General features: G+C 47.9%; 1 protein-coding gene across 1 annotated transcript in view; it reads left to right on the forward strand.

The window, feature by feature from the left end:
- LOC104294963 (serine/threonine-protein kinase 11-interacting protein) overlaps positions 1-11,155 on the forward strand; it is a 20,107-nt gene that overhangs the window by 5,833 nt on the left and 3,119 nt on the right. The window contains exons 6-18 of the mRNA XM_009894657.1: positions 892-999; positions 1,204-1,275; positions 2,255-2,384; positions 2,569-2,672; positions 3,156-3,245; positions 4,304-4,345; positions 4,855-5,022; positions 5,324-5,405; positions 5,514-5,879; positions 6,060-6,250; positions 7,179-7,289; positions 8,079-8,274; positions 9,776-10,270. Coding sequence (XP_009892959.1) covers positions 892-999; positions 1,204-1,275; positions 2,255-2,384; positions 2,569-2,672; positions 3,156-3,245; positions 4,304-4,345; positions 4,855-5,022; positions 5,324-5,405; positions 5,514-5,879; positions 6,060-6,250; positions 7,179-7,289; positions 8,079-8,274; positions 9,776-10,270 — 2,155 coding nt within the window. The remainder of the gene's footprint in view (positions 1-891; positions 1,000-1,203; positions 1,276-2,254; positions 2,385-2,568; positions 2,673-3,155; positions 3,246-4,303; positions 4,346-4,854; positions 5,023-5,323; positions 5,406-5,513; positions 5,880-6,059; positions 6,251-7,178; positions 7,290-8,078; positions 8,275-9,775; positions 10,271-11,155) is intronic.

Raw genomic sequence — 11,155 nt, forward strand, 5'->3', positions numbered from 1 at the left:
GATCCTACAGCCCTTCACACAGGGAAGATGTAGAAGACGGTGTTAACTATATTATCAATCCATGTTGTATATAGCTTTTTCTCCCTTCCCTGTTCTGGGATCCTACTCCTGACTCAGTGTTGAAGTATTCACTGGTTGGATACACATGTGCTCTGTAGTCTTCTTTTTAGCTGCTTGAGAATTTCTGGCTCCAGCCAATATTTGTATCAGCTGTATCTGGCTGTTCTGTGTCTCTGTCTGTTTCCATGTTCAAAGGCCTGCAGCTGATTGAGGTTTATTTCATTGTACCTCAGCAGTCTTAAATTAGAGCTGATTATCAAGAGGGAATGCTGTGCCCCAGTGTCTTATCTGCACTGGTGCCCAGCAGGTTTCTGAGACACGAAGGCAAGCTCCAGCTGCGGAGAACTGAGTAGCGTGGGCTGTGCTAGCTGTGGGGCTATGGGCTTCTCTGGCACAGAAGCAACTGCCTGCTGGGGAACAGGGGCTGCTGGTAGGGAGTGCTTTGAGAGCGTCTTTTGTCTGCCAGAGCACAAGTTGTTTGGCCAGGGTGTGTGCATCTTACTTCTGCTTTGATGAAGGTCTGAAAAAGGTTTTGTTAGCATGAATCTTTGTGTTCAGAGCCTACAAATTGTAACATGTTAGTTTAACTATTGTGACTTGAGTGTAGGGAGCAAAAGCATCTCCCCTTCTTTCTAAATATCTAGCCGTTGAATTCCCACCGCCTCCAAATACTTGAATTAGTGGCATGAAAGTCATTGCCACGCTAGGGAAGACAGGGTCTGTAAGGCACAATATGCCACCCTTGTTCTAGACTAGCTGTTCTCCTATGTCCATCTGCTGTTACTGTAACAGCTAGTACTCATCAAGGAATGGCTCCTCACTTCTTCCTAGGAAATCATTTCAGCATGTGGTGGAGATCTGAGCTGTGCTCTCCCGTGGTTGGAATTGCAGACTGTGAACTTCAGCTATAACTCGATCACTGCCTTGGATGACTCATTGGTGAGTGGGGCATCCTTCCTGCATGACTGAGGGGAAGAGAGATGATCACAGCCAGGAACTGGGCACTCCTTTACTGATGCTGCTAGGTCTGGGTGGGAGGGAGCAGGCAGTGTTAATTTTGCTCGCCTCTCCCAGCAGGACAGGGTTTCCATGCTGCAGTAACCACATTTGTAGGATCTCATCTGGTATTTTTTTGTCCTTCAGCAATTACTGAATGCTTTGAGAGTCTTGGATTTGAGTCACAACAAGATCCAGGATTGTGAGCACTATCTAACGGTGAGTATCTTAGGCTGAACACCAGAGTTTCCTCATATGGAGAGGACGCTGCTAAAGTGCTGTAATTGTTGACCATGTGCCTGCTAGGTGAAGTATAACAAAAGAAATTGGAGACGTGGCCCAGCAGACATATGATTTAGAGCTAGTGTGTGCAGCCTTGAAACTGTTGTCCTGTATGTGCAGCCCCTGTGCCACTGAGGCAGAGAAGGGAGTGTTCCTCATCCGCTCTAAGACAGGAAAGTTAGCTGTATGTATCACTTGGCACTTCAGTGGCCGAGTGCTAAATACAGTAATACATACAGTGTACGCTGTACGTACAGTCGCATATGCAGTGTACACTCCATTGTGGCCAAGACTTTGCTGTAATATGTGCAGGAGGTGGGAATTACGTAGCCAGGCATGGGGCTATAGAGACTTGCTGTTCGATTTGTCCAGATTGCCAGTAGTATTTCCTTCTCACTCTCAGAAATATCCTGTCAGTTACTTTAGGATGGTGGTAGTCCATCACAGTGACATGTGCGTTTCTGGGGAATGGCACTGAAATGCGTGCTCTGCTGGGCTAGATCTGCTTCTTTTATGAGAAGCAATGGAACAGCTTTTCATGGAGTTGGTGGGGCTCACGATATATCATTCACCATCGTGTTTGGGAAGGTAAGAAAGGGCTTCTTTTGGTAGTTCAGTCCTTTTGCTGAGGCAGGAGGGTCCATTCCCTTCCTGTGCCATTGAAGCTTATGAGGAAGGAGAAAGCTGCTCCTAGCAAATTTTGTAAAGCAGTTAGATCATGCTAAATGCCCCTAGACAAACCACTCTAAATGTGAATGTCGAAGTCTTGCTGCAAAAATAGCTTTGAGAAACTCGCCTGTTAAGTGATGTTGGTGGGATGGAGAGAATGGTAGGGGCTAGTGCCCTGTCTTGAGTCCAGTGTCAGCCTTTGAGCTAAGGTCCCAATTGATCTGCTGCTGCTCTTCTCTCTGAACAGACCCTTACAGAACTAGAGTACCTCAATCTGGCTTATAACTTCCTGTCCAAGGTGCCAAACCTTGGCATCTTCAGCCGATCCAAGCTGGTGACTCTTATCCTGCGCAACAATGAACTTGACAGCATTAATGGTGAGCCCAAAAGGGAGGAGCATTTCTGAGTTTGAGGCCTTTCTCTCTTCCTCGAGGAGGAACAGAACTTGAAATCTTGGGCACAGATATTTTTACTAGGGTCCCATTTTAGGGGAGAGGGGTAGGTGGGAGGTTCCTAAGTTATATCTTCCAGCACGCTGATGGCTTCTTGCTGTGTTTGCAGGGGTCGAACAGCTAGTCAATCTGCAGCACCTGGATGTGGCCTATAACCTGCTGCTGGAACATGCCCAGTTGGCACCATTGTCCACTCTGCACTATGTAAAAAAAGTAAGCACAAAGCCTGATGGATTGGTGGATTAGAGATGTCATGGTCAGGGGATGCAAGGTGGAGACTGTGGTGAGAAGAGAGTTTTGAAAGATCGATTCAACTCTTGAGCATTTAATTTTAATGCGGGAAGCTGATGGGGGAGCCTTGGAGAGACACCTGTATTTCAGCCACCTTCTTTGGTGACCCCTGCTCAAGCTAACTTGATTTTCCATATATTCATCCCTACCTCCTTGCTGCCCCTTTCCAATTTTAATACCATCAAGTTCGGTAAAGATCTTCCCCTAATCCTGTTGTGGATTTTTGTGTTCAGAGGAGTCTGAAGGAGGATAACTGAGGTCACTATAGTGCTTGTGAAGGAAGATAGACTGCAAAGGACTGTTCTTTCAACGCTTCTCGGAGATAAAGCCTGGAGCCTGCTGTCAGATTAGGTCGGGGTATAGAATATTGTTTCTAATAACTGTTTCTCTATTTCTCCCACCCAGCTGCATTTAGAGGGAAACCCGTTATGGTTCCATCAAAACCACCGGTCTGCAACCCTTGCACACGTGTCTCCCAGGGCAGCCTCCTCCAATGTGAGTATTAGCCGCGTGCCTTCTGCCCCTCTGCTGAAGGTGTAGGATGTTCTGACACTCAGGGGAAAATGAGGGGAAAGGATTTCATAAACCTGGAAATTTATTCCAGTGATGTAACAGCGGTGATTGTTTTATGGTGTTTTTTTTCCAGGTAGAGTAGTTTATCTTTAAATTTTGATGTGGTGTGCTGCCAGGGCAGACAGAGCTGAATACTCATCTCAGGTTTGCAAGACATCAGATCTTAGCGTGTCTTCACTGTCTACTTTATCAGTTTTACTCACTGATGGTCCCAAAATTTTACTCTGATCCTGCTAGATAGTGACTGTGCAGCTGGACTTTGCAAAGAAGGAACTCACCGTCTTTGCTCCCCCTTGCCAAATTACATACTCCTTTGGCAGCCATGGCCACCTCTTTCTTTCTCTCCATCACTCTGCTCTCAGCTAGGTGTCATCAATGTTTCGTTGTGCTCTCGTGCTTAGGTCAGTTCTTGGTAATGTGTTTTTAAATAAAGAAGCCAGCAAAGACGACATCCTGGCAATTTAGCAAAGTGAACTTGCTTGCTAAGGGTCAGAGGTGTTCCGGAGCTGGTCTGCCCTTCAGGTTAGTGGCAAATGGCTGTATTCACTGTCTTCAGACTGCATCTTGGAACAAGGTTTCACTGAGCTTAAGTTACTGGAAGCTAGGTAGACTCAGGCTAGAAGTAGGATACAAGCTTTGAGGTGAAAGTGAGTACCTTTCAAAACAATTTGTGCGTTGTTGCAGAGCAATCTATTGTATCTCTTCCGTGAACTGTCTTCGATACTTTTCTGGGAGTCATAAAGTCTGTAAACAGGAAAACCACAATGATCCCTTCTGGCCTTATATGCTCTTAGGTCAGGTAGCTGCAACTAAAGGAGTGATGGACAGGCAGGAACAGGGTTATTTCTGGTAATCTTTGCAGTTTTGTGCCAGGGATCCCAACCCTAGGGTGGCCTGAAGGGGAATAGGAGTCAGCAGATGTTGTCCTGAGTATGTGCCAACCAAGTGGAATCTGACTGCAAATGGGTCTCTAATTACAGTTCCTCTTGGACGGGGAGCCACTCTCTTCCTCAGACCTCATGGTAAGTACAATTGCTGTAAACCGATCTTACTGGCTTTGGGAGTGGGAACTCTGACAAGTTTTTGCATTGTCATGTGTCCCGTTGAATCTGTATGGGCTGCCTTGACTCTTTGGCACAGTTCATTTTGGCTCAGTCCATGCTGATTCCTAGCAATTGTTGGGACTGACCAGTGTAACTTATTCTGTCCTATGTAGTCTTGTAGAACTTAGAGCCTTGCCTAGTTCCTTTTCAGATCCTGTCTGGCAGTTGACACTTGAATTAGGTGTCAAGAAAACAAACAGTTGTCAGTTTCCCATCTGCTGCCTTTTAAGAAAGGCAGAGATTGAGTTAAATTGGAGTGGTCCTCATAAACAATACAATCAACCAGGCAGGACCTGTTGTTACCACTTTGATTGAGATGGTGAAAGTTTGGGGTGAGGGGCAGGGAGGTTGTCAGCTTCACTGGTGGCTTGGTTACCTTTGTTCCCCCTTTGCACTCAGCAGGCAGCTTTCTCTTCTTTTGGCTTTAGCACCTTCCAAGACTCGTGCAAAGTGTATCACAGTCCATCCACACTTCTACCTCAGAGAAGACCGTGCTGGACCGCAGTGCTCTGGACAGTTCTTGTGCCGCAGACTTCAGTGACAGTCAGTCCCCAGCGGAGAATGTGGCTGTCAGGCTTCCTCGGAAGAAAAGCAAGGTCTGGAACTGAGACAGCTTCTTAACCATGTAGCTGGCATGTTGGGTGAAGAGGCTGTCTTGGCGTGAAAGCATCCTGTTGTAGGATGTGATCTTGTACAGACTGTGTGATGCTGAGCCTCTATTCTGCTGTGTGTTAGGAAGGGGCTGGGCTTAATGTCAGCCTTGATATATACTGTGACAAATGTTTCATGGTGTGCTTCTGCACTGTAACAGCTATGAACCCTTCAGCAGAGCCCCTCATCAGATGCTGTTTTGGTTGTTCTGGTGTTTCCCGACTATTCTTATTCTGTTTGTTCCAGGGAAAAGTCAAAGTGCGCAGAGCGAGCATTTCGGAGCCCAGTGACACAGAACACGAGCCCCAGGCTTTACCTCTCTCTGCTGGTAAGGCTTATCTTCTTCCTCAGTAACACAGCGGCTGAACTGCCCACAGTCAGAGAAGTGCTCTGGCGTGGTGACTGTTTCCATACTTCCCAAGTTTTCTCCCTGCAGGCCTGGTCCTACAGCATCAGAAGGAGATGAAGCGCTTGGATAGCTTCAGAGATCGCTTTGGTGTTGACTGGCTGCAGTACAAGAGACACCTGGAGGAGCCTGACCAAGTACCTGTTATCTGCCGTAGCCGTTCTGCAGATGAGATCGCAGGCAGACCTGCTGCAATGGACTTGCAGAGTGAGAGCTCTGACCCAGAGCAAGGAAAACCCCAAGTATCCCAGAAAGAATCTTCTCCTCCTTTGGATGATACTGAGAAGGAGGAAGAGCCTGAAGTACAGCTGGAAGAGCCTGTGGAAGGAGAACAGATAGGAGAAGAGGAGGCAGATGAGCTAATGCTGGGGGAGGAAGAAGAGGAGAAGCCAGAAGGTAAACAGGTCCTTTCACTGCTGTGTTTGAGGGCTTGGGTGATGATAGAATAGATGGATCAAATGTGATACCCCTGAAGCTTTATCGTGCTGCCCAATGTTGTGGGAATTCTAAGGGCTTGGGCTAAGCAGGCCTGAAGTCCTGCTGTGTGTACTGACCCATATGGTACTTGTTTGGCAGTGGACCTTTGCCAGCCAGTGCTGGTGAGCCAAATAGAAGGGGAAGGGGACCCAGAGCCAGACTGGATCTTCCTGAGAATCACAGCTAAGCATGTGGTTGAGGTGGAACTGAAGGCTGCCAGAGTTCTCCACAAGCTGGAGCTGAAATGCCTGCAGAAGGTGGAGACCTCCGAAATGAACTGGAAGAGGATGGTGAGTTATGCCTCTGTGTGAGCCTTTGGCATTTAACTCCCTGTGTGGGCCAGCATTCTGGATTTGGGCTTCTGTCAGGGTACCCTGAAGGTCTTTTCCTGCAAAGCCTGATTGATTGGGCATCTCTTCCGCCTAATGCACATGTATCTAACGGCATCTGTATTGCTTAGAATACCTGTGATAATGCAGCAGAAGCCAGCACCAATTCTGTTCCAAAGCTGGAATTAAAAAGACAATGGTTGGACTTGTTCCAGTGTGCAGGAATGAGAGACTTCTCAAGAGGAGCCTGATTGAAATGAAGACCTCCTTCCCATCCATTCCTCACTCGGATATCACCCTGGCCTTGGAGGACTCTTTGTGGATTGCACTTTTTCTTAGGCGGTGCAGCACTGAGCCTAGTGTGATGCTTAGAAAGTGACTGGTATCTCAGTGGGCAGTTTTCCATCTGCTCTAGGTGCATCCTTCAGCACTATCAGCCCTATCTTGCTTTTGTGGTTCTTTAGAAAGGGAGTTTGGAAATCTTTTTCCTTGTGTTAGGATTTTTAACATTCAATGTGTGCATAGACGTGTTTGCAGGCTCCTCTAATTCTGTTTTCCCCCAAAGCTCCAACTCATTTTTTTCTTCCTGCCCTTGTACCTCTTGAATGTTTGTGCTTCGTATTCTTCTGAAATACGTTCATGAAAGGGTGTTTTGTTTGAAATGCTTTGTTCTGGGCCTTGAAACTTACTATTGTCCTCAGCACTCATGAATTAATTATTTATTTATTGCTGCCCTTTTTACCAGGCTTCCAAACACTATGAAGGGCTACTCAAGGCTTACTAAATTTAGTGCTGGTAGGGCTACGTTTCAGCCAGTTGCAAACTAATGTTGTCTGTATACTGGATGCTGCGCCCTCTTTCTGGAACTGGTGTTCTCTGTCTCCTGCAGGACCTGGAGCGAGTTTTCCCTGTCCTCACGTTGCACTTCAGCTACATTCGCAAAGACCGGCAGAAGCGCAAATACGTGGTGCTCGAAGACTGCCCGGACCAGTGCCTACAGGTAGGGGAAGCCTGGGGAGGGGAATACGTTACTGGAAAGCACTGAATTCTTCCAGCCAGCACAGAGGCCTCGTTCTCAGAGCACATCCACATCTGCTGCCCTGTGGCAGCCCGTGTCTGGCTTGTAAGCTAAGGATTTCTCCTGCTGCACAAATGACCTGTGGAGGGCCCTGTGAGCATGGCCATGGACAGTGGAGCTCCTGGAGCATAAAGGGTGCTCTCAAGGAGAAAGCCTTGCAGCTTTCTCCCTCTTGGGGAGAAAAGTTAGTAGTCAAGTTAGTGATCCTTACCTGTTGCGCACATGCCAACATAGTGTTTCCTGGGTACTGAGTGATACGCTAGCCTGTGCTTAGCCATCTAGACAGTGAGCGTCAGTGCTATGGCAGCTCTGGTCTGCACAGCTGCTGTAGGGGCTCTGGTCTCAAAGGCAAGTATTTTTCTTGAGGTACTGTTGTTTAAGTACATTTAAAGAAGTTGTTGTAGAGAAGGCACAAATACATGGGACCTTTGAGATCAGAGTTCCAGGGAGAGCCTGTCAACATGTAGATACAAGGCACAGACCTGCAAAACCAAGTTCTCTTGGTCTTCTGCAGTGAAGCTCTGTGCCTTTGGCAAGTCTTGCACAGACTGGCTGTTGTAATCTGTTAGCTGGGAAATGGCCCTGCACCCCTTGCACTCTGAAATGTTCTAACGAGGCATGTGAGGAGACTCATTGATGTCAGAGGCTTGCTTTTATTAGGATGGTTATAGCTGCCTGCTAGCACTCTTTTCCCTGTGCTGCTACTTCTAGTGTGTCCTTGAAGTGTTGTCCCCAGCTGTTGAGGAGAATCGGCGAAATCAGGACCAGGAGAAGGGATCCATGAAGCTCCAGTGCCTTAAATGCAAGCAGGAGTTTTCACAGTCCCTGGCTCCCTGGCATCAAGGTCCGTATCCATCAGAGGTTGGAGACACCAAAATACTGGAGACCCTAGTTGCCTCAAATCAAGGTAGGATGTAGTGCCCAGAAAAAGGATGCTTGCTGACTGCCAGGATGGCAGCTGTGGTGCAGAGTGTGGAATGTATAGGAGAGGGTGATGTCTTGGCTGTACTGGAATTAAAACCTGTTGAGAGATGTACTCTCACTTGGCCCACTTGGACTGGGAAGAGCCTGCCTTGTTCATTAGCAGGAATAAGCCACTGTTTTAAGGTTAAGCGAACAGCACTCCTGTTGTGGGTGGCCTGGGGTCTGGGAGAACATAGGGGTGCTAGAAACTGCAGATGGTCCACAGAAATCTGAAGTCTGGGAGAGGCCTTTAAGGTCATGTAGTCTCTCATCCTGTTGAAACCGTGGTTAATTTTGCCACAGAGACTAATTTGTTCTAAAGGGCTTTTGCTAACAGAGGCTTCTGGGGAATCTGCTCCAGTATTTCAGGGAAAACTTTGGCTGTTAGACATCAGGAAAACACCTGGAACCCTAACCTAAGTCTCCCCGGCTGTCATCTTAAGCCCGTTCTTTCTCCCCTTATGGGGAATGATTTATTCCTCTCTTTGTACTTGAGAGCCATTGTTCTCCCCCCGTGACTAGTCCTGTCTTCTGTCCTCTAGACTAAATAACCTCAACTCCCTAGATAATTTGCTTGTCAGTCATATCTCATACAATGCAGTTATTCTTGCTGGTCTCCTTTGTATTCCTTCCCATTTGTCCGCATTTTTCTTTGGGTGCCTGAAACTAGATGTGGTATTTTGGCTGAGGCATGGCTAGTGCTGAATAGGCATCTTCTGATTACTGAATTTTTCAAAGCTCAGTTTACGATTGAAGTGGGGAGTCCCCAGTCTTAGCTCTGAAGATGCTGCTCGTTTTGACAAAGTATCCTGGGATAGAAGTACTGCAGTGAGGGCAGAGGTGCTGTCCTGTCTGCAGCACTTTCTTCCACCCTGGGACACTCCTCGCCCCCTGACCTTGCAAGGGTAGTGGGAATCCCAAGATCCAGCTGAGTGTTTGCTCTGGTGTGGGTGAAGGGAGCATCAGGAATTGGGGACAGGAGGGATGAGGACAGCTGGAGAGGGGACACAGCGTGCTTGTGGTTTGGCTGGCTAGAGGGTAAACCAAGCTGGGGATGGATGTGGCTAAAGAAGGTTGGATTGACTGATCATGAGCTTGGGCTTCAAAGGCTACGTGAGCACTTGTGGATGTGAAGTGGAGGAAAGTCATGAGCCAAAGCCCTGATGTAGTTTTGGTTGCAACTATGGCACATGCTGGTCACCCTAAAGCTGAGTAGAGCTGTTTCAGGTGGATGTTGGCAGTGATCCACAATTTCAGTGATGTGTGAGGGGAGGTGTGTAGGATATGATTCTGAACAGAGTTGCTCAACAAGCTGCTCAAGTTTGACCTACTGTCTACTTTGAAAAGGATGGTTTGTGGTTTGCAGAGAAAAAAAAAAAAGTAAATTCTTGTTGTGGGAGAGCTGTGCTGTCTTTTTTCTCTATCCCTGACAAAATCTTCCACAGATACTGCAGCAGCTGGCGCGCCCATAGCCTGTCCCAGTTGTTCCAGTGACCATGTGGTCATCCTGCCTTCAGAGGTGTGCTCCAGCACACCTTTGCCACCTGGCCCCGATAGCACAAGTGAGGACCTGTCAGACTCTATCCTGGAGGGAGGCAGCCAGCAGGAGGGCCCAGAGGAAGCACCTGCCCTGGCCAGTGAGACTGGGAAGTTCTACATCGGTGGGGAAGACAGCTCAGAGATGGATACCAGCAACAGCACCAGGACCCCGGAGCTGAGTGGCGAGCACGATGGCATTCTCCATTCCAGCTCCCGCAGTTTAGATGGGGGCTGCGGGAAGAAGGAGTTGGGCATGAAGAGCCAGTACTTGTCCCTCAGCCACACAGACACCAATGGGGGCAGCTTGATGGGGAGCTACCGCTACAGTGTTTCTCGCGGGCCCACTCCTTCCCAGCTCTCTTTGAACTCCGAGTCCGAGGAAACATGGAATCTCAGTCCCTGTGAGTATACAGGAGCTGTGCAGGGTTTAGGGGTGTGCGCAGCTTGGTGTTGGGCACTATCACTGGTGCTTGCAGGGTGCACTTTAATGGGGAAGGGGGGTCATCAAGCACAAGCAGCAGTGGCCATGGTTCTTGTGAGCAGAGTTTTTCATTCCCCTCTCTGTTCAATCCTTATGCCTGAAGGTAGGGAAAACTGAGTCAGCCCCTAATCCCTAGTATTGCTCAGACTTTGAGTAATAGGATCTTATTCTGGGAGCTGCACCACTCAGTTACAAACACCAGGTTCCTGTGGCACCAGTGAGCTGCCAGCTGGAGCATTACCTTTGGAGAACAATATGCATAATTTATCTGTATTTATTCTCTGGCTTAAGTGCAGTGTGAGGCTGGTCATTGGTAGGAAGCTCTGGTTAGTGGATCCACAGTTACCTGTGCTTTCCTCAGTCGTCTTTGTGATCTTCAGGTGACAAAGGCTGTCCAAAAGCAGAGACTGTGTGAGGGTATCATGCAAGATAGCAGTTACTAGGAGGTCTACGAATGCTTTTTGTGAAGGGCCTTGGATTTCTCATGTAGCAGACTGCCTTTGGTTAGGTATCAGCTTGTGATTTACAGAATAACTGAAGTTGGAAAGGAGCTATGGAGGTTATCTGGTCCAGCCCACCAAGTGACTCTGCTGCAACTGCAGTCTTGTCCTGACTTGAAAACCCATCAGCTTCTTCATATATAGAGATCTCCTCCAGCGTTTCAAGACTGCCATACCTCTGAAGAGGAGTTGGTGTGGGACCAATGTTTAGGATTGCCATGTTCAGTCTTGTACGCTTGAAGTGTGAGAAATAAAGCAGTCTGTTGATTTGGGTCAAATCACAAGGTCCCAATTTAAAACTGAGC

The sequence above is a fragment of the Charadrius vociferus genome, unplaced genomic scaffold (assembly GCF_000708025.1).
Source record: "Charadrius vociferus isolate BGI_N301 unplaced genomic scaffold, ASM70802v2 scaffold161, whole genome shotgun sequence".
Classification (NCBI taxonomy): domain Eukaryota; kingdom Metazoa; phylum Chordata; class Aves; order Charadriiformes; family Charadriidae; genus Charadrius; species Charadrius vociferus.